General features: G+C 36.6%; 1 protein-coding gene across 2 annotated transcripts in view; it reads left to right on the top strand.

Annotated features, from left to right (window-relative positions):
- LOC149551400 (pyrimidine d) overlaps positions 1-21178 on the top strand; it is a 152056-nt gene that overhangs the window by 41432 nt on the left and 89446 nt on the right. Inside the window, exons 4-7 of one of the 2 annotated variants that reach the window (XM_089786916.1) lie at positions 3052-3310; positions 16506-16586; positions 16730-16837; positions 16942-16971. In XM_089786916.1, the coding sequence (XP_089643042.1) occupies positions 3052-3310; positions 16506-16586; positions 16730-16837; positions 16942-16971 (478 nt within the window). Of the gene's footprint in view, positions 1-3051; positions 3311-16493; positions 16587-16729; positions 16838-16941; positions 16972-21178 lie in introns of both variants that reach the window. The other variant, XM_089786915.1, reaches the window with a different exon arrangement.

Here is a 21178-nt window from a genome sequence, read left to right on the forward strand (position 1 = left end):
ATTTAAGTCCAGACAGATTACCATAACTCGACACTACAGAATCATTAGCAGTACGTCTGTTTATGCAACAGTAATATAATCTGCTGTTATATAAACCTCTATATGTCTAAGCAGCAGGAATGCCAAATTACAGGCTGGGTTGCAAACTGGTTTACAAGCAAGCACACAGGCTTGGGCAAAATTTACCTTGCTGAAAACTAAATTCAGACTGACCAAGCACACACAACTTCATTCACTTCCAAATCTATGTTATTAGCTTATGATCTTTAAAAGTCTGACAGAGAGTGGATATATAAAGAAAACACTAGGGTCTGACAGATTGCGTTTTTGGATAATGGGAGTGTGGTCACATTTGAGCTAAGTATCATGAAGACTCATACCAGTCAACATTACAATTTTACTTCAATTCTTAGCTAATGCCGGGAATACAACAATGCAAAATTTTACATTGAAAGGAATACAAATCCTATTGTGAGCCCTAGTTTTTAGAAGGTTCAGAAACCATGATTCATATTCCAAGAAAAACAATCAAATCACTTACCTCTTTTTGCACAAGAAATTAGGAAAAGAACTCCCTTGAACAGAGTGTGATTCAGGCTGCTATTCAATCTTATAATTGTGGTGCGTGCATGGTTCACTGGCAAAGACATCAATTACACTCTTTATTCATTCCTCAGCTATAGCAGTGGTCATGGATATTATTTCACCTACACTATCTTGTCTACTTGGGTACAATGAATTTCCCCTCCTGCGAAAAGATAATTACCCCTTCTCCTTGTATGTCTTTTTTTTTCTTTGAATGCTAAAATCCTTTTCACTTCTATGTGGCTCCCCACTGATGCCTGCACAATGCATACCCTTCTTCCAGTGATAAGTAAAAAATGAATAGATGCATGAATGCCCTATGTCTCTCATTAAATCAAATATTTGTATCCCTAGCATGAAGGTATTTACTTTTTAATTTTTAATGCATACCTTTTTTTTTGAAACTACCACTAAGTAGACAACACCACTTTCTTTTCAAAAAGTATTCTCCAGTAAAATAAGCCATTCATGATTATTCTCAGTTCGTAACAGCTATAAATCCTGTATTTTAAGAAAAGCTTTAGGAAAAACTTTCAGTTTTAAGCAAGCAAATCAATTGTCGAATTCCATTCATTAATTTAATTATTAAATATTAATAATGACAATATGGATCGACAAATATTCTTCAATAAATAATTATTCGAAATTTTAAGTTATCTGAAACTCATGACATTGAGTATTGAGTCACGAATTGCTAGAACTTGGCTCTGAAACAATAGGATTTGTGATCTAATAGGTTGAAGGTCATGAAAGTTATAGCGTAGAAGATTTGAACATGTTAATATTGGAATAGTCCGTGCTGCCACTTTCAACTGATTAAATTCAAAATCTTTTAAAACTACTAGGTAATTCATGCTATAGCCTCAAATGCAAAGTTGTTATCTGATATTACAAAGCTGCCTTCAAACATGAAGAAACATGAAACTCGTAGCAAAGAAAAAGGTAAAGAACTCTGAATTGGTTTAAGGATGATGAGTAGGGAGACACTTTATGAGTTACTAATGCGAGAAGATGTCCTCAGGGTAATTACGATGAAGAGAAGCTTATATAACAATGTAGTACTAGTTCAAATTCAAGAGTTCTGAGGCAATTTTGCTAGGAACACAAATTTGACAACTGATTATAAATGAAGAGCAATGGCAGAAAGTGAGAAATTCAAAATGATTTTTTATTTGCTTTATTTTTGTTTTGCGACTGAAATCAGAAATATTCTTGAATTATACTGTGTAGTTGAAACTAAATTGAAACTTCTGAGAAAACAGTGAAACCAGTCTTTGCTTTTATTAAAATTGTTGGCAAAGAGTACATGGGAAAAAAGGCTTTCCTCAGCAGGCATGAACGATAACTCATGCATGATAAACCCAAGGTGGGTACAGGCAATGCACTTTACCTAGGACTGGTCTTCCAAGACTTCCAATTTCACATTATGACACAACTCTAATTCCTTATGATACCTAAGGCTCTTTGTAGCTCCTCCATTATCCTTTGCAACTCCGTACAATGTTGGTTATGTATTGTAACTCCCTCATTACCTTTTATATCTCTCTACGACAGCTAAGATGCTTTGCAACTTCATCATTACTTTAACTGGTATGATTTTGCCATGACAAAAATGTCTTTGCCCTATGGTCCACACAGTGGAATAATGTTTACTCCCTAATGGGGTGTATGATTGAACATTTAGAGTGTATTCTTTTGAGTAAATATTCAGAGTGTATGAATAATGCTATTGTTTTTAGCATGGTGGAAGAATAACTTCAAAGAGGATTTACCCTTCCACTGTAATGTCCCTGCTGGATGAAAATCCAGTATGTTGGCTAATCCCAGGCAGATTTTCCTTTACATGATGGAGGAACATCCTCCGGGGTATAGCCAACATATCGGGTTTTCATCTGGCAGGGACATTACATGCATTTAGGGAAGATTAGCATTAAAAAGCAAATTTTTGAAGTATGACCTAGTAAAAGTTAAAGACACCAAATTACCGTACAAGACCCTCTGCTTGTGGGAAAGGACAAGGTGATTATTTCTGCAATTTTACTTTATAGATTATTCATGTTGGGTGGATACACTGAGCCTGCACCAGATTCAAAACAATGCTTCCTTTGTTGTCTTCACATCCTTTAACCATTAGGCCCCCCTTAAAGTGCTTTGTTTTGCTTCCTCACATTGGAAGGGAAGAAAACACTTCTTTTCAAGTAGCTTCTTCCTAAGAATGATTATAGCTATAAGCGACTGAACTCTTACATTTTGTATGCTATAGACTAGTTTATCTTGGCCTGTATAACTATAAGGTTAGTAATCTCACGAGTCATAACAAGCAAAGCTACCAAATCAGACTTTAGCAGCCATTGTGTTTTTTTCGTTTTTAATAGGAAGTTTTTTTGCATGCATTTCTGTCTCTCATTGTGTCAATAATTGTCATCTAGTTTTGATGTCCATGGACTAATTGATATTGCTTGACAGGGCCATTATTAATCGATATGGATTCAATAGCGAAGGTATAGTAGTTGTTGCAAAACGTCTGGGTGCACAGCATGGAAAACGGAAGCTTGCTGAGACGTCAAACACAACGATGCCACAATCAACTGAACAACAGAAACCTGGAGGAAAAGCAGGTCCTGGAATACTTGGTGTAAACATTGGCAAGAACAAATTGAGTGAAGATGCTGCTGCGGATTATGTTCAAGGAGTTCACACCTTGTCTCAATTTGCCGACTATCTGGTATATTAATCTTTCGCCTGCTTGGTTGAGTATAGTTGATATTTTATGCATGTACTCTTGTGTATATATTACTATTTCTGTTGCTTTAGTTTTCAAGGTGTTAACTAACAACTCTTGTTGATTTGGATAACCTTGATGTTTAGAGAAAATATCACTTGAAATGGGTCAGTTTTTTTTTAGCTGGACAGGATATAAGTAGGAAGCAGCCATTCAGCCATTATAGAGTAAGTTGTGAAGCATGTCATGCTATGTAGCCTAACTCAGACCCAAAAGACATGTGACATATTAATATTTAATTGATATACTTGAATCCTTCCTCCATGAAACATAAGGTGGTAGAGTATAATGACTATTCCGAACCTTCCATGGAGCATCACTTCGATGGTTGGCACCATAGTTCAATATCTTGTTCTCTTCCACTTATCAGTGAGACAAAAAAAAGTTTTCTTGGCAAATATTGGAGATAGATCAATGACTTCTGGGAACTTTAAAAATGGCTTAAATTCAATTAAAAATGCATTTTTTTGCAAAATTCAAAAAATAGATGCACCTAATGAGTCAATGAATGAGTAAAAAAACCAAACAAGCTTATCTAGATATATATAAATGCAATAAGTAACAAAATCGCATCCTCATGTGGAATTGCAATGTAGTTTGAGACTCTAAACTCTAAAGAAAACTACAAATTGAAATTTGTCTTTGTAAAAAGATAAGCAAATACAAATGTCAAGTACAATATGAAACTAGTTTACGTAGTTCTCTTCCCTTTCCTAGTAGCTCTAGTAACAACTATGGGAGAATGATGGGGTCTAGCAGCCTTAGGCCTAGCAATCCTCTGTGATGTAGATGGTGCTAGTGCTGGCAATGACTCCTCATGATCTAAATCCTTACTTTCACTATCCTCACTATCAGTGTCCTCACTCTCATTGCCCTCCTCTTGAATGTCATCTAGTCTTGGTGCAAAACCCTCCTCCGAAGCCTTCCTCTCCAAATCATATATGTCATCCTCTGTGAACGTTCGAGGCTGCTCCTGTGCTGCCCAATCACCATAAGTATCGATGTCATCCAAATCAAGTTGCTCTATTGGTGATGACTGTACTGTTCTTATATGCAAATTTAGGTTATATTGCACAAAGACAAGGTCATTTAGGCATTTCTGTGCCAACTTGTTCCTCTTCTTTGTGTGAATGACTTCAAATATGCTCCAATTACACGCACAATTGGATGAGGTACATGGCTGACATAAGATGCAAAGGGCAAGTTTTTGTAGATTTGGGACATTTCTACCCCAAATTCCCCAAGCCTCTACAATATAAATGTTAAAGAGTTAGAAAGCAAGGTGAGAAAAAATTTTTGTAGCTTAATATTAATCTGCTTATCATGCATGTGAAATACTCCAAATTCTAAATATTGTACTCGGGGTTTGAGTGTTTCTGTCTCTCTTTTGCATGTCTAAAGAGGATAGCTTGCGTGTTGCATTTTGTTACAATTTCATCTCGACCACAATGAGGTCTCTCACCTCGATGTTAGGTATCGTCCTTTGCATGCATTCACTGAAGCCCTCCATGACCTTTGCATTGGGATCCCCATAGGATGGAGATGCGAAAACGAGCGTTGAGGAAATACCCTGCTCCATGAATGGGTTGGTGGAGCTGATTGCTCCACCTCATATCAATAATTGCCCATATGGGCTCAAAATTTAGGTTGTTCCCCATGTATTGATCTCTTATAGCCTCTTTGGCCCTATCCATGGCCTCTTAAAGGGACCTTATTGGGGTTTAATCCCCTTCTACCAAGCAAAGAACTTTAACCAAGGGCTTTGCCACCTACAAGTGAAACGTAGAAAACAATTATCATTAATCTGAGAGTAGGGCTATAAAATAATAATGAAAGACTTGATTATTGAATACAAAATATAAAATAATCAAATTTTGAAGTTCCTGAGTTATCTCCATAGTTTATGTAGCTAGATTAAAAGTGATTATCAAAGACAATGCGTGCAACACTCTGTCCATCGGGCTTCTTTAAATAACTTTACTCTAGCCATGGTGGACTCACAAACTTTTGCCTCAAAGGATTCATAGAAACAATAACACTTTTGCAACATTAAGAAAATCTTTTTAGATGTTGTGAGTGCGGGTCTAATCAACTCCTTCCCATGGGAAGTTTGTTATCAATTGAAGGATCCAAGGGTGATTGTAGATAGATTTTGTTATCTTCCTTGCATCCTCTACAACAAGTCTCACCCAATCCAATTTCTCTATATCTTCCAAAAGAAGGTCAATAACATGCATTGTACAAGGAGACCAAAAGAGTGTGCTATGATTTTTTTAAAGTATCCTAGCCGTTGCCACATATGTTGCTGCATTGTTGATTATTATTTGCACCACATTTTCAGATGCAACCTCCATCACAACATTCTCTAGCGTTAGAGCCAAAGTTTTAGCCATCTTGACCTTGTTCGAGGCATCCAAGGATTTAAGAAAGACTACTTGATCCTTGCAAAAAACGAAAAAAATTAATGATGGTATGGTTTCTTCCATCCATCTATTCATTTGAAAGTATGTTGCAATCATACTATTTCTGACGCAAGGATGGACGGGGAAAACTAGGGCCAATGGCACACCCAGCTCTTCGAACCACCCTGCAAAAGTTAACACAACGGAAGCAAGCACAAAGAACAATAATCGAAGGAGGAAGAAGAGTGAAATACTTTTATCGATTCATCAAAATATCTTCATACATGCCCAGTTGTAAGGCCTTCTAGGTTACAGCCAAATACAAATACATTCACATTCAAAGATCCAACAACAAATTCGCAGTTTCTAGTTCTGCTCTGCAATCCTTTTTCCAACTCCCTAATTTGCCTAGTTCTAAGCCTAAACACTCTATTTATACTTGCCAAAACGGCTTATAGATCATTCTAGAACATGGAGAAGCCACAAGTCGGCTCTCAGCAAATATTAAATGAAAATAAACCAAAATTAAATACACTAGTCAGCCTACATCAGCAATTAACTGTCCTGAAATTGATGTTCGAGAAGAATCGCGATATCTCCTAGCTTCAATTGAGTTAGAACTCGCGTTTTGAATTGTGGGTAGATATCTAGGTCCTCTACAACCCCTTAAGTGCGCAAGGTTTGATTCATTAAGGAAAAGTGCGCATCCATTCCGAAAGTTGAGCACAGAAAACTGTCGCGCAGAACTGCCAAAAATCGATGTTCCGGGAGAATTGCCATATCGCCCAAACTAAAGGAGTTAGGACTTGCGCTCTGGAACATAGATAGTACTCTAGGCCCTCTTGAATCCTTGAAGTGCGCAACCCTTCATTCATTAAGGAAAATTAGTTACACGGTCTGCAACAGGAACCTAGAAACCAAAAAACGTAGTTTCAACAAAACCTAGTTTCAGCAACAGAATAAAAACTGAAAACATGTAGAATAGCAGTGCAACCTAGGATGCTCCTGCATCAGACAATCAGGGTTGGAAGAAATGATTCTCTTGAATCATTGAGATTTCACAACCTGAGCTGAATCCAATTTAGATTGAAGAATCCATGAAGCATCTTCCATAGGTCTGTTCTTCCACTTCACCAAATATTCATAATAATCTTTTCCTCTTGCGCTCTTACCAATTCTCTAATCCAATACCTGTTCAACTTCTTCAATTTGCTTCTTAGGACAATCATCAGGTACAACAACTTCATCATCTGACTCATTATACTTATATAGATCAGAAACATTGAATATAGGAGATATCCATGTCATCAGGTAACTCAACTTCATAAGCATTTCCATTTTCAAATTTTTTCAAGATCTTACAAGGTCCAAACTTCTTCATCTTCAGCTTACTATATGTTCCAACTGGAAATCTTCCTATCTTCAAATGAACCATTACCTCATTACCAACTTGAAAATCATGATGTCTCCTAAATCGATCAGCATTCTCCTTATACTTTTGATTACTCTGTTCTAACCTCAACTTCACTTCCTTATGTAAAGACTCCATGAAATTAGTAAATTCTTCTCCTGCAGCGCTTCTCTTTTCTTCACTAGCAATATCTCTCAAATCTGATACTTCTCTAGACTTTATTCCAGTAACAATCTCAAAAAGTGTCTTTCCTGTGCTCCTATTCATAGAATTATTATATGCAAATTCAACTTGTGCCAATACCATCTCCCAATTACTTGGCTTATTCCCAACTAAACATCTCAGCAAGTTACTCAAGCTTCTATTCATCACCTCTGTCTGTCCATTTGTTTGTGGATGGAATGTGGAACTAAACTTCAACTCAACACCCATCTTCTTCCATAAAGTCTTCCAAAAATAACCAACAAACTTACTGTCTCTGTTAGAAATAATACTTCTTGGTAATCCATGCAATCTCACAATCTCTTTAAAGAAAAATTCAGCAACATGCTTATCATCTGATGTCTTCTTACATGGTATGAAATTAGCCATCTTAGAAAATCTGTCCACCACAACAAATATAGAATCATACCCCTTCACTATCTTAGGCAATCTAGGAACAAAATCCATACTAATGTCATTCCAAGGTTTATCAGAAATAGTAATAGGTGTATACAAACCAGTATTTTGACTCACTCCTTTTGCAACTTTGACAAACTCCACAACTCTTTACAAATTTCTGAACATTCTTATACATTTGTGGCTAATAATACTTCTCTTTCAGCAAACTCAATGTCTTATCAATTCCAAAATGTGCAGCCAATCCACCACTATGCTTTTCCTTAATTAGATTCAACTTCATAGAACTTCTAGGAATACACAACTGAGTACCTTTGAACAACATACCTTTTTGAATGAAATACTCATCATACTTACTGATGTGATTTGTTAGATTTGGTGCTCTGCACTCTCTCTACGCCTCAGGAAAATCAAGATCAACATCATACAACTCTTTCATTTCATTAAAACCAAGAACTTCAAAGAACTTCTTCTACTCAATGCATCGACAACTCTGTTAGTAACTCCAATCTTATGTTTAATGAAAAATGTAAAATTCTGCAAGTACTCAACCCACTTCATATGTCTCTGATTCAATTTATGTTGACTTCACAAGTATTGTAAAGTTTTATGATCAATATACTGTACAAACTCCTTAGGAATCATGTCTCCACTTCTTCAAAGCTTGAACAATAGCATAAAATTCTTGATCATACATAGAATACTTCCTTCTAGCATCATTCAACTTCTCACTAAAGAAAGCAACATGCTTACCTTCTTGACTTAATACAGCTCGTATTGCATTACCACTTGCATCACATTCAACTTGAAATACTTTGTTGAAATTAGACAAAGCCAATACAGGTAATTCAACAACCTTTTGTTTCAAAGTCTCAAAACTTTTATCAGCTCCATGCGTCCACTTGAATTCCTTTTTATCTCCCCTCATTGTCTCAGTCATAGCATTACAAACAACACTGAAATTCATTATAAACTTTCTGTAAAAATTAGCCAAACCATGAAATGATCTTACCTCACCCACATTTTTAGGTGTAGGCCACTCGAAAATTACTTTAACCTTCCCTGGATCCATCTTCAACCCATCAGCTGAAATCACAAATCCCAAATACACAATCTCCTCTTGCATAAAATAACACTTTTTTAGATTAATTAGCAACTTTTCCTCTTTCAACCTCTGCAATACTTGTCTAATATGCTCAAGATGTTCTTTCTTAGTCTTACTGAATATCATAATATTATCCAAATAAACAATTACAAACTTACTCAAGAATCTTTTCAGAACTTCATTCATCAATCTCATGAAAGTACTAGGTGCATTAGTCAAACCAAAAGGCATAACTAACCATTCATATAAACCATCTTTTGTCTTGAAAGCAATCTTCCATTCATCACCTTCTTTGATTCTGATCTGATGATAGCCACCCTTCAAATCAATTTTGGTAAAATACTTTGCTCCACTCAAACAATCTATTATGGCATTCATCCTCGGCATAGGAAACCTATATTTCACTATGATCTTATAAATAGCTCTCGAATCAGTACACATTCTCCATTCTCTATTCTTTTTAGGTGCTAATACAACAGGTACAACACATGGACTCAAACTTTCTCTGATCAAACCTTTTTGCAACAACTCATGCGCTTGTCTATTAAGTTCTTCATTCTCTATAGATGTCAATCTATATGGTGGTTTGTTTGGCAAACTAGCTCCAGGAATCATATCCATACAATGACTTATGCTTCTTATTGGAGGTAAACCATCAGGAATGTCATCAGCAACAATATCTTTATACTCATTCAGCAATCTTGCAATTTCTGATGTTATTTTGTCATTACCAATTTTTGCTGCTTGGTCATTACTACCAACACTCGGTCTTCTAGGAACTATGGCAAAACAAATTTAATTCTTCTTTACTTCCTTTTCAAATAGCTTTCCATTAACGATGCAAACTTTTATTGCAGTACAACTGACCTCATCTGGACTTTCAATCAAAGGCAGCAAAGTTCGTTTCTTCCCATTTTTCAAAAGAGTATATTGATTCAATCTTCCATCATGCACAGCATATCTATCATATTGCCAAGGTCTACTCAAAAAAATATGACAACAATCCATGGGCATAATATCACACAAGACTTTATCAAAATAATGTCCAATTTTGAACTTCACAAGGCATTGCTCACTTACCAATATCTTATGCTCATCTTTGATCCATGAAACATGATAAGGTTTGGGATGTTTCATCCTTTGCAACTGCAACTTTGTAACCAGCTCTTTTGATGCCAAATTTGTTGAACTTCCACTATCAATAATCACCTTGCAGCATTTTTCGATTCATCTTACATCTGGTCTTGAAAAGACTTCTTCTAAGGACAGGTTCCTCATCTCTTCCCTTATTACATAAGGTTCTTCTCACCATCAAATTTTCTCCAACCTCAGGTCCACTTGGTGAACTCTCAATGTCTTCTTGAATCAGAACATTTCTATTATTCTGCCCACTTTCAGAAGATCTACATTCAAAAGATCTATGCCCTTCTTTACCACATCTGAAACAATTACCACGAAAACCACCTCTAGGATAAGAATTACCTCTTCCTTGGTAAGATCCAATACCTCCTTGGTATGAGCTACCACCTTTCCACTTAGTCTTGTCTTTGTCATCATTCTTCCATTCTGATTTGCTTTTATCTTGTACAAAATTTTCAGATGTGCCACCTTCACCATAAGATCTACCTCTGCCTCTTTGGAATCTACCACCTCTACCTCTTTGTCTTTGTTCATGCTTCTTTGCTAAGATCTCCTTAGCTTTCAAGGCATATTGATATGCTTCTTCAACACTTTCTAACTTCACAAAACTTATTTCATCTTGAGTTCCAGATCTCAATCCATTTATGTACCTTGCAATTTTCTCAACATCATCATCCACATGTCCAGATCTGATGTCCAATCTATAAAATTTCTTGGTATACTCTTTCATAGTCATGTCCTTTTGTTTCAAATTTTGCATCTTTCTCAACAAGCGAACTTGGTAATTAGCAGGAAAGAATTTGTTCTTTACCTTGTTCACCATCTTTGGCCAAGTTATGATCTTCTCCTTTTCTCTTCTTTGTCTATCAGTTTGCAAATGCTCCCACCACAGTGAAGCATGACCTTTCAGCGTAGTGACTGCAATCTTCACCTTTCTATTATCAAGAGTGTTTTCATACTGAAAGAACTTCTCTATATCTGAGATCCAATCCAACACAACATTGGTATTGAATTTACCATCATAAGGAACAACTTCTACAAAAAGCTTTGAGTTTGCCCTAGACAACACTCGCAACAATCTTTCCTCATCTTGATCTTCCTCAAGTTTTGGATTATGGTTTGGTGTTGCTGCTTCATCATCACTTACATCATCAAGGTGTGCTCCTCTCCTCTGTGCTGTCTCCACAACATCTAATTTGGTTGCAATTTGTCTTAACTGATCCAATATAGCATCATCGACATTTCTTCTACTATGAACCATCTTTACAAATCAGATTCGTGCAAGATCGTAACCCTCTGCAAATTATAGGTCAAATTTGCAGATCTGCCACCCTACAACCAAATCCAAATTAGGGTTCTGCACGATCCAATCTTCACAAGGATGAACCTCAAGTGCTCTGATACCACCTGATGCAAGGAAGGATGGGGAAAACTAGGGCCAATAGCACACCCAGCTCTTTGAACCACTCTGCAAATGTTAACACAACGGAAGCAAGCACAAAGAACAGCAACCAAAGGAGGAAGAAGAGTGAAATACTTTTATTGATTCATCAAAATATTTTTATACATGCCCAGCTGTAAGGCCTTCTGGGTGACGACCAAATAAAAATACATTCTCGTAGTTTCCAGTTTTGCTCTGCAATCCTTTCTCCAACTCCCTAATCTACCTAGTTCTAAGCCTAAACACTCTATTTATACTTGCCAAAACGGCTTACAGATCATTCTAGAACATGGAGAAGCCACAATTCGGCTCTCAGCAAATATTAAATGAAAATAGACCAAAATTAAATACACAAGTTGGCCTGCATCAGCAATTAACTGTCCTGAAGTCGAAGTCCGAGAAAAATCGCGATATCTCCTAGCTCCGATTGAGTTAGAACTCATGCTTCGAATTGTGGGTAGATATTCAGGTCCTCTACAACCTCTTCAGTGCGTAAGGTTTGATTCATTAAGGAAAAGTGTGCATCCATTCCGAAAGTTGAGCACAGAAAACTGTCGTGCATAACTGCCATAAATCGATATTCCGGGAGAATTGCCATATCTCCCAAACTATAAGGAATTAGGACTTGCACTTTGGAACATAGATAGTACTCTAGGCCCTCTTGAATCCATAAAGTGCGCAGCCCTTCATTCATTAGTTACATGGTCTGCAACAGGACCTAGAAACTAGAAAATGCAGTTTCAGCAGAACCTAGTTTCAGCAACAGAATAAAAACTAAAAACATGCAGGATAGCAGTGCAACCCAGGATGCTCCTGCATCAGTTTCCATTGTAATTTTTGTTCTTCAACCACATCTTTAGCACTAGAAATGTCTTTGAGCAATCTACAAGCACAAAATAAAAAATGACATTAAGTACACATCTTTGATTAAAAAAAATTACATTAAACAAAAATAAGTAAATTGTAAAATTGTAAAAGTATTCAAATTTGAAACAAGTAGACTAACCTCCCACTCAAGTCTATAGGAGTAAGTGCCTTGTAGCCCTTTCTCGCTACCGTACAACTAGTGACGAAATTCAGAAAATATGGACTGTTGCAACATTGAAAGGGATGTTAATAAACCAAAAATCGACACATTGAATGTCAACTTGCCGATGCACATCACTATACCATCCAGTACCCTCTAGGGATGGTTGTGCTTCTATGCACAAAAAAGACATCAAGAGAAGATTTTTGTGGCCTACTAGAACCAATGGAAGTCGAATATGAGTGGATGGTAGGTGTATGGATTTGTGGGCCACGAAGAGAGCCCACTACACCCTCAACTGCTGCTTCTTCATCAAGGTTGAGTGGATACTTGGTCACAACCCACTTTATTTCATTATGATCATTGGTTCAACACAATCCTAAGTCCAAACTAATAATGGTGATTAGAAAATAATAAATGATTCTTAATAAAAACATACCTTGCGTTCAAAAATGACTGACCTCATGGCCAATTTGGCCCTTTTTCTTCTCAACTTTTTCTCTTCTTGTGCACTAAGAAAGGCAAGTGTCTCTCTTTTTATTTCCTCCATTGTCGTATCACAAATCTTTGTGTCACATTTTTTCATGCTAGCAAGGTGGTACTTCAAACGACATATGCCTCTTGATTTTTTGTTGGCATTTTATGCTATTATACTTGGTTCTTTCAAAGCCATATTTCCATACCTCGTCTCGTGCCCCCTTAGTGTGCGTGCCTACAAATCTAGATGGACATGCACCTATAGGGCGACTGGCAGATGCTGCAGCTGAGCTAGTTGTAGAAGAATATATATTTGTTATGTACCTCAAGGACGCATCCCTGGCCAAAGAATCCATGTTTTCGAGACGAGGACGTCCTGGGGATGGGGGGACAGGTAGGGGACGTCCCCCAGCCATCCCCAAAATTTGCAAATCACTAAGGGGCGTTTCTGAAACTTGGGGACTTCTAGGAAAGAAAAGGGGGACGGCTTGCCGTCCTTACGGAAAGGGGACATCTAGAAGTCCCCTAACTGTACCGGGGACGTCCAACCATCCTTGTTTTTGTGAAGCTCAAATTTTTTTTTAAACAAAAAGCTTTATTTTGTTTGTCCTAACTTGGTCATCCAGTGGGCTCTGCCTTTCCAAATGCCCTAAAAGAGACCACATTGTGGTTGTTTTGTGATTTGTTTGGTTTTGCCTGTGAAGTTGGAGTGTGTTACAGCTGGCTAAGGTTTTCATTTTGCAAGAAGAGGTGATTTTTTTGCTTCCAAGAGCTTGAGCAGCAGTCTACTTCATTTTTCTATATTTTGTTTTCTATGTTGAACTTGAACACGATGATGAAATTTTTTGACTGCCCTCTAGCCTTTGGGCATATTTAAATTTCCAGATTTTAATGATATTGTTCACTGCTAAACTTATTTTTAATTTTTTTTTGTTCACATATTGATATGCATATTGACAATTAAGTACTGAAATTGGTTATTATTTCAAAGATGGCATTCAAATGGTGTATGTCAAGGTTCTATAATGTTTAAATGACATGCTTTGTGCTTAGTTTCATATGAAAGACATGTATATTTGCAATTTTCAGTGTATATTTTAAAATTTCCCTATATATATAGTGGTCCCACCTTGTCCCCAAAATCGCCAAAAAAATTTGTTGTCCCAGAAACCCGTCCCACTGTCCCCTGCCGTCCCTGTCCCGAAAACTCGGGGGAACATAGTATATTTGCCATTTAATGTAAAATCAACCTACACATACAAAATACAAATTGAAGCCACAAATTTAGAAATTTAATAAACATATTTAGGAACAAACTAAATTAGATTAAAACCTTAAATAAGTTTTAATACAAGTTGAAACTTGAAAGAAAAAAGAAAAAGAAAAAATGTGTTAGGTTATGAAATTATTGAGAGAACTACGAGTTTTTTTGGAAAAATTGCAAAAACATGTTAGATCTTAGTCATTCCACTCTAAAACGTGTTAGAGAACATTGCAAATGGTATTCTAGAGATTCAATAAAGTTACATGCAACTAAAGCAAAACAAAACAATTTATAACTCAAAAGAAAAATTATTTAGAAAACTTACTTGGGAATCCGGATCTGCTTGAAAAGAGCTTTGAATCCACTTCAAACCCACTTGGAATCAATCTACAAGGCTACCAAACACTATTTCTCTCCTCCACAATCCTTCTCCTCTCTTCCAAGTGCTCTAGAATAAAAAAAAATTGAAATGAGATACCTTGCATGGTGTCCTGTTTTGACAGTCACTGCTCGTGAGAAAACAATAAGTTATCACGGTAAAAGTGCAATATCTTAGGGATATATTGCCAGTTTCCTCGGTGAATATCTCGCAAATTACTCTCTACGGAACCTTCACTCCAGTCCATTCCTCAACTTCCACCTAGAAATATATTCAGTTGTTGTTTTTAAGATGTCAATGTAATATTGTTTAGTGAAACTTTTATACTTCCTTTCCTTCTTTGTTTATAGGAGTAACTTTCTTTCGTGGGAGTTCTTTTAACATGTAAATTGAGAGTTATTGGTCCCTTGCCCTTCATATTAGCACTGAAAAATCTAATTGCTTTTGAATAATGGTTGCTGCCTGAACTGACATGGCTGCATAGGCGGCCAAGGAGTACAGATGCCAATGGTAGAAACAGTTAGATGTGACAAACCCAACCTAAAGAAGCTTGAAAAAGGACTATAGTCAAAGCTTCCAGACTGTGACGAAACACCAAAATCCAACAAAACAAGCAGGAACTATGGTACAAAAAGAGACTTTTCATCTCAGTTACAACTTCTAACCCTACAAAGACTACTCCATTCTCATGTGCAACAGCCATTGACTCATGCATGTTTCACTGTTTGAAGTTTTGAACATGTATCTACTTGGAGTCCCTTTTTTGTTGTCTAAGTTCCCAGTTTGGATTCGAGATTTGGGTTCAAGATTTGTTTAAATATTTTTTGGGGTGGGTTTGAATTTGTTTTGGGTTCTTCCATTTAAAAAAATATGTTTTTTTAATATATATAAATATATGCAGCAAATAAGTTCATACACCACAATGCTAATAGTAAAGCAACATATCGAAAATACTCCTTTTTGGCTATTTAAGTGGTCTGTTTTAAGGTTGGAGGGTCGAATAGACCAAATTAGGCTAAAAGAAAACACTACAAAAAACTCAAAAAAACTTGTTTTAAGCTTAAAGTCAGTGTGGGCAGCAAATTAGTTGTAAATAAGTCCAAAGTCAGCCTGGGACCATATGACATACTTCGGGCTGAATTGGGGGCTTTGCAGCCAAATTTGAGCAGAATTTGATAAGGGCCAGACTTTGCACAGAATCAAACCAGATTTTGAGGGTTGCAGGAATGAATCTGGTAACTTAGTTTTGTGTTAATCCCATATTTCTCCATATGGAGGGTGTTCATTGATATTAGAGGAAAAATTCAACTTTGACAAGAAAAATCAATATTTCAAAATTCCTGGACACTCTTCCTTACTTCCGTTCTCTCTATCATCTATGCATTTACGACAACTTCAAAAAGAACATCAGATTCTTTTTTTTAGAAGACAAGAAAATTAAACTCTGCATTTTTTGTGGGTTCCCAGCATTTCCCCACTTTTCTGAAGCAATTGAAAAATATTTTATTTTAGGGTTCGCCAAGAAATTTCCAAGGGAGATATATGCTTCAGTCCAGAATTTAGCTGCTTTGGGTTTACTGACCTTGTTTTCTTTACATTTTGTTTGTGATCTGTGTTTGGTTAATTTTTATAACATAGTGTCTGTTTTACATTAGTACTTGATTGTAACAAGATTACTTTTTGGGCCTGTTTGACGTGCTTTGGTTATGCAAGGATTTGAATATAATCTCTTCTCCTCTCTATTTCTTGTCAATGTGTAAAAGAAAATTTGAGGGGAAAGACTAAGCTTCTGATTGATGTTGATGAAGTAAACAAGTTTTCTATCTGGCTTTGATTTGCTTGTGGCATTCGTTTGACTTCAGAAGTGTTTTCAGGTGATTAATGTTTCATCTCCAAACACTCCTGGACTACGGAAGCTTCAGGGCAGGAAACAACTAAAGGACTTAGTAAAGAAGGTTGGAATAGTTTATGATGGTGTTTTATGGCAGCAAGTTTGGGAGTTTGGCCTTTCTGTCCATGTTCTATTTGTTGTTTTCTTTTAAACCTTGAACTAGTGTGTTTCTTGACATGCATTATGATAAAATCTTTGTACATGAAGGTGCTTTCTGCACGTGATGAAATGCAGTGGGGAGAGGAGGGACCACCCCCTTTGCTTGTAAAAATTGCTCCTGATTTGTCCAAGCAAGACCTTGCAGATATTGCTGCGGTAAGCTAATATTTTGACTAAGTCCCAGCCTTATTGTTGATAGTTATGTTTATGATAAAAGCAATTTAGTAGGTTCTAATTCTATTCTCTATTTGTGTTTACAGGTTGCACTCACTCTCAGATTAGATGGCCTGGTATAGCTTTAATACTTCGCTTTGCTATATGTTTTACACGAGAGTTGGATTTTATATATAGATGAAAATTTGGAATTTTTGAATTAAAGGAATTCACGGCAAAACCAGAAAATAAGGGAACGTGATAAATGGGAATGGTGCTTATATTCATGTTCAATATAGCAATGTTGGAGTGCGTAGATGCTAGAACATAGCTGACCTATTTTGGATACATAATGGATAAATATCAGCTGCATTTGGCATTGTTCAAATAAGAATTGCTGTTTCTGTGCTTAAAAATGACATGATTATTTTATTATCCTGGCACTAAAGTGAGAGCATTTGGAAAATATAGAAGCCATAAGCACCTTGTAAATCCATAAAATGGTAGTGGAGCGGAGCTTTGAATAGCGGAATACTATTAGTTAAGCATGGATCCATTGTTTAAACATTTTTTTTTTTCTTTTTTTGAGGTAAAAGGCATAAGCCTGAAAAATTTACTGATATATGAAAAGTGTGAAGTACATCATTATATTTGTATAGTCATTTACAAAAATTCCAACTATACAACTGTAAGAAAAGCCTTTCAGCTCTAGCAAACCATTGAAGACGCCATCTCAATCACCTAAATGTTTCAGTTACTATGGATGATGTTGTTGTTGTGAGGTTCTCACACCATCACCCCAAAACTTTGGGGAACCCCTTTTTTTAATTGCCTTGGCAAATTTTTTGAGTTGTCCAAAAAATTTTGATTTGATTTTTTGAAAACTTTAAGCCTTGGACACCTTTAGGGCCAGTGGGGAGAGGGTTAGACTTATTTTTCACTCGCTTTCAACTTGATTTTCCAGAACAACCAATTTAATCCTTAGGCTGGACAAAATCTTAAAAAGCAACACTTGGCAGGATAAAATTGTAAATTTTGTACTTAGACGATTTCTTTTGAAAATTTGGATATAATTGTGTAAATTTAGATAATTTTCAAAAGGTGAAATTTTGTTAGATTTAGGTTTTTGGAAAATCTTGAATTTCTTTGGTGATAAAAATAAAATAAAATTTCTTTTGTGAAGATGAACTCAAATTGCAAAATCGATTTTAGGCTCTAGAGGTGATTTTATTTTTGTCAAAAAACTAAAATTGCTTAGCAAAATCGATTTGAATTGAATTGCCAAAAATTGGCTTTAATAGATTAAAATTGTTTTGAAAAATTTTAAGCCTTTAATGAAATTGGTAATTTAAGATTGAAAAATGGCTTTTGGCTAGCCAAAATCCGATTTTAATGACATTAATTGCTAAATCATCATTAAATGGGAATATTTAGCATCTTCAAGGCATTATTTACTTTTTTTTTGTAATTTTGCTCTAATTGACAATTTAAAAATAGTAAATTTCATCCTGACAAAATTAATTTTGGGCTAAGTGTTTAATTGGGTGCCATGTCTTGTGTTCTAATTAATTTAATTTTGCTCCCAAGGTCCCAGTCGGCCAGCTAGGGAGGATGAGCAAGTTGGATATAAGAGGAAACTATTTCCTCTCATTTTCTCATTCCTCACTCCTCTTTGGTGCTTAGGCAATTTTTTGACTTGGAGCAGATTTTCTCTTCCTTGAGCGATTTTCCTAAGGCAGATTGGCATCTTCTTTGGGTGATTTTTCCAGCTAGGGCAGATTGGCATTATTGTTGGCAAATTTCTTCATGGTAGGGATCTCTATGTTTGTCGATCTTCCATGATTGAGGGCAGATCTGCACTCTTCTTACTTGGCGAATTTTGTGAGCCAAATTTTGAGGGAGTCGAATTTTGTGGGAGCCAAAATTTGTGGAAGATAAAATTCTGATTTTCAAGGGGGGCTGTGATTTTTCTCCTAGAGATTGGATGATTTTGTTGGTGAAGAAAACAAGTGAAAGTTTGATTTTTTGGCACATGCATGGGCAATTTCAAGTGGACAAAATTCTAATTTTTTTTAGCTAGAGCCTTAAGATTTGCAATTCTCAGTGTTTGATCCTAAATTCCAAAAGAAAGATCCGGCTATTGGTAGAGGTAACTTTAAATCATTTAGAGTTGAAAGGGGTCCTTAAGCGGATTTCTCTCTTTCGTTCTTATTTAGACATTGTCACCCTTGGTTCTGACATTTATCATCCACCACTTCACTATCCTACCATAGGTTGATGAGATGGTAGATGTTAATGCAAGCAAGAATCCTAAGGGAACAAACACTAAGAAAGACAAAGAGGATATGATGCCCAAAACAACTGTCTTCTCGAAAATGAGGCGAATAACCAGTGCCAATGTCGGTACAGTAAACATGATGCAGGTAAATGACAGACTAAAGGAAGGACAATCCCCTTTGGCAAAGAAGATATATAGAAGGCAATTGTACATCCCAGCCTAGGTGTCGACACTTCCATACAACCATGATGAGCGACATCGGAGCAGCACTTGATTTTGAAGACATCAGAGAAGAGGATAACAATGAGACAAGACTTGGATCAAGATTGGATGAGTTAGGAAAGGTTGCTATTAAGAAGAAACATTTGGGCACCCTTTCCTCTCTCAACGCCTTTATTGGATTTGCAAAAGAATATGAGAAGGATCATGAGAAGATCTGGAATCGTTGATTTTGCTTTTGATCTCTACCGTCGGTTGTAATTTTGGCCTCTATATAAGGCCATTTTGCTCTCATTTGTGAAGGGCTTATGTTGGAGAATTGTTGCGAAGATACTATCAAAATTGTTCTCTATTCATTGCTGTGGCTTGCATGGTGAATATACATGATCATTTTGGTGTATTGCATGGTTCTTCTCATCTCTCAAATTAAAGTAGGATTTCATTTCATGTTGTTAGAGTAGAAGTAGATGGCTAATTGTATGGCGATGTTAGTGAATGTTTGATAGGGATCTACAACTAGGCCACTAGCATCTTAGCCGTTGGTTAGGGAGCCTTGTGTGGTAAACTAGTTCTCTTTTCCTTTGTATCATTGCATCTATGGAGGTGGAGCCATTGGTTAGCTTTCATCAAATTCGATCCCCATCCATTGCTAATCTTTCCATTCATAGGAGTAGGAGTAGAATAGCAAGTAGTTGAGTAGTCGGATTTCACTCTAAGCAAGTTAGTAAGGTAGAAGTCATTAGAGGCATTATTGCCTCCTCGCGCAATCAACATTATCTAGTGCTACACCCTCCACAATCACTGCCACCATCAACATCACTTGGCACTCGTATAAAATCATCACCATCTCACCAAAAACTCAAGTCATCCTCGAATGAATAGCGTAAGGCCGCCTACGTGATTACCAGCAAATCACATCGATAAAACTGAGCGAGTATCCACAAGTGTAAGGAACATTGGAGTTATTCTTATATCCCATGGGCATTAACTTTTTAAGAGAGGAATTGTGTGTTTGATACTCCATATGAAATATTCAATTATTAATATGTTATGTAGTGATACAAAAACTGACATCAACAGTTGTGCATTGTGATGCAGGAGCATCTTGGGTTTGCTTGGTGACTACTTTGGAGTTCATGGGAGGAGGCTTGATAGTTGCTTTGGAGGGTGCGTGGGCTAGGAACTCGGCATGGTCTTTGGTTTCTCGGCATGTTCTGGTTACCTTGCTTCTGGAGATATGTTTTCTGGTGCCTGTTGCAGGCCGTGTAACTAATTTTCCACAATGAGTTGGAGGATGCAAATTTCAGGGATTGAAGAGGGCCTAGAGTACTAACTATGGTTTGAAACGCGAGTTCTAATTCAATCGGAGCTAGGAGATATTGCGATTTTACCCAGATATCGATTTTGGGCATTTAATTTCTGTTGGAGGTCGACTTGTGGCATTTAATTTATGTATTTGTATTGAATTTGTGTTTTGGGCCGACTTGTGGCTTAGATTGGTATAAGTAGGGGTTATAGGGAAGTCTTTAGTCATTATTCATCCATCGCGGAGAAGAGGAGGTGGTAGAGGAGCGAATTTGGAGAAGAGCTAGTAGCTGTGGCTTAGAAAACAAGGAGATTGCTTGGTGGGCTTGCGAGCACAAGTTGAGATCTTCCTTAGTGGTTTCTACCAGAGTATGGATCTGGACTAGTTAGTCTTTGGATTGAATCTTGAGGGATCTTATAGAACTATTACATGCTTTGTATTTGTCCGTAACTGGGAAGTTCGTATAGCCCGACACATTGCATGTAATTAGTTATATCTATGAATAAACTATTGTGATTTGGCTTCAAATCTTGCATTGTTG

Source organism: Cupressus sempervirens, chromosome 6 (assembly GCF_028749045.1).
Source record: "Cupressus sempervirens isolate cs-2001-9-10 chromosome 6, ASM2874904v1, whole genome shotgun sequence".
In the NCBI taxonomy this organism is placed as follows: domain Eukaryota; kingdom Viridiplantae; phylum Streptophyta; class Pinopsida; order Cupressales; family Cupressaceae; genus Cupressus; species Cupressus sempervirens.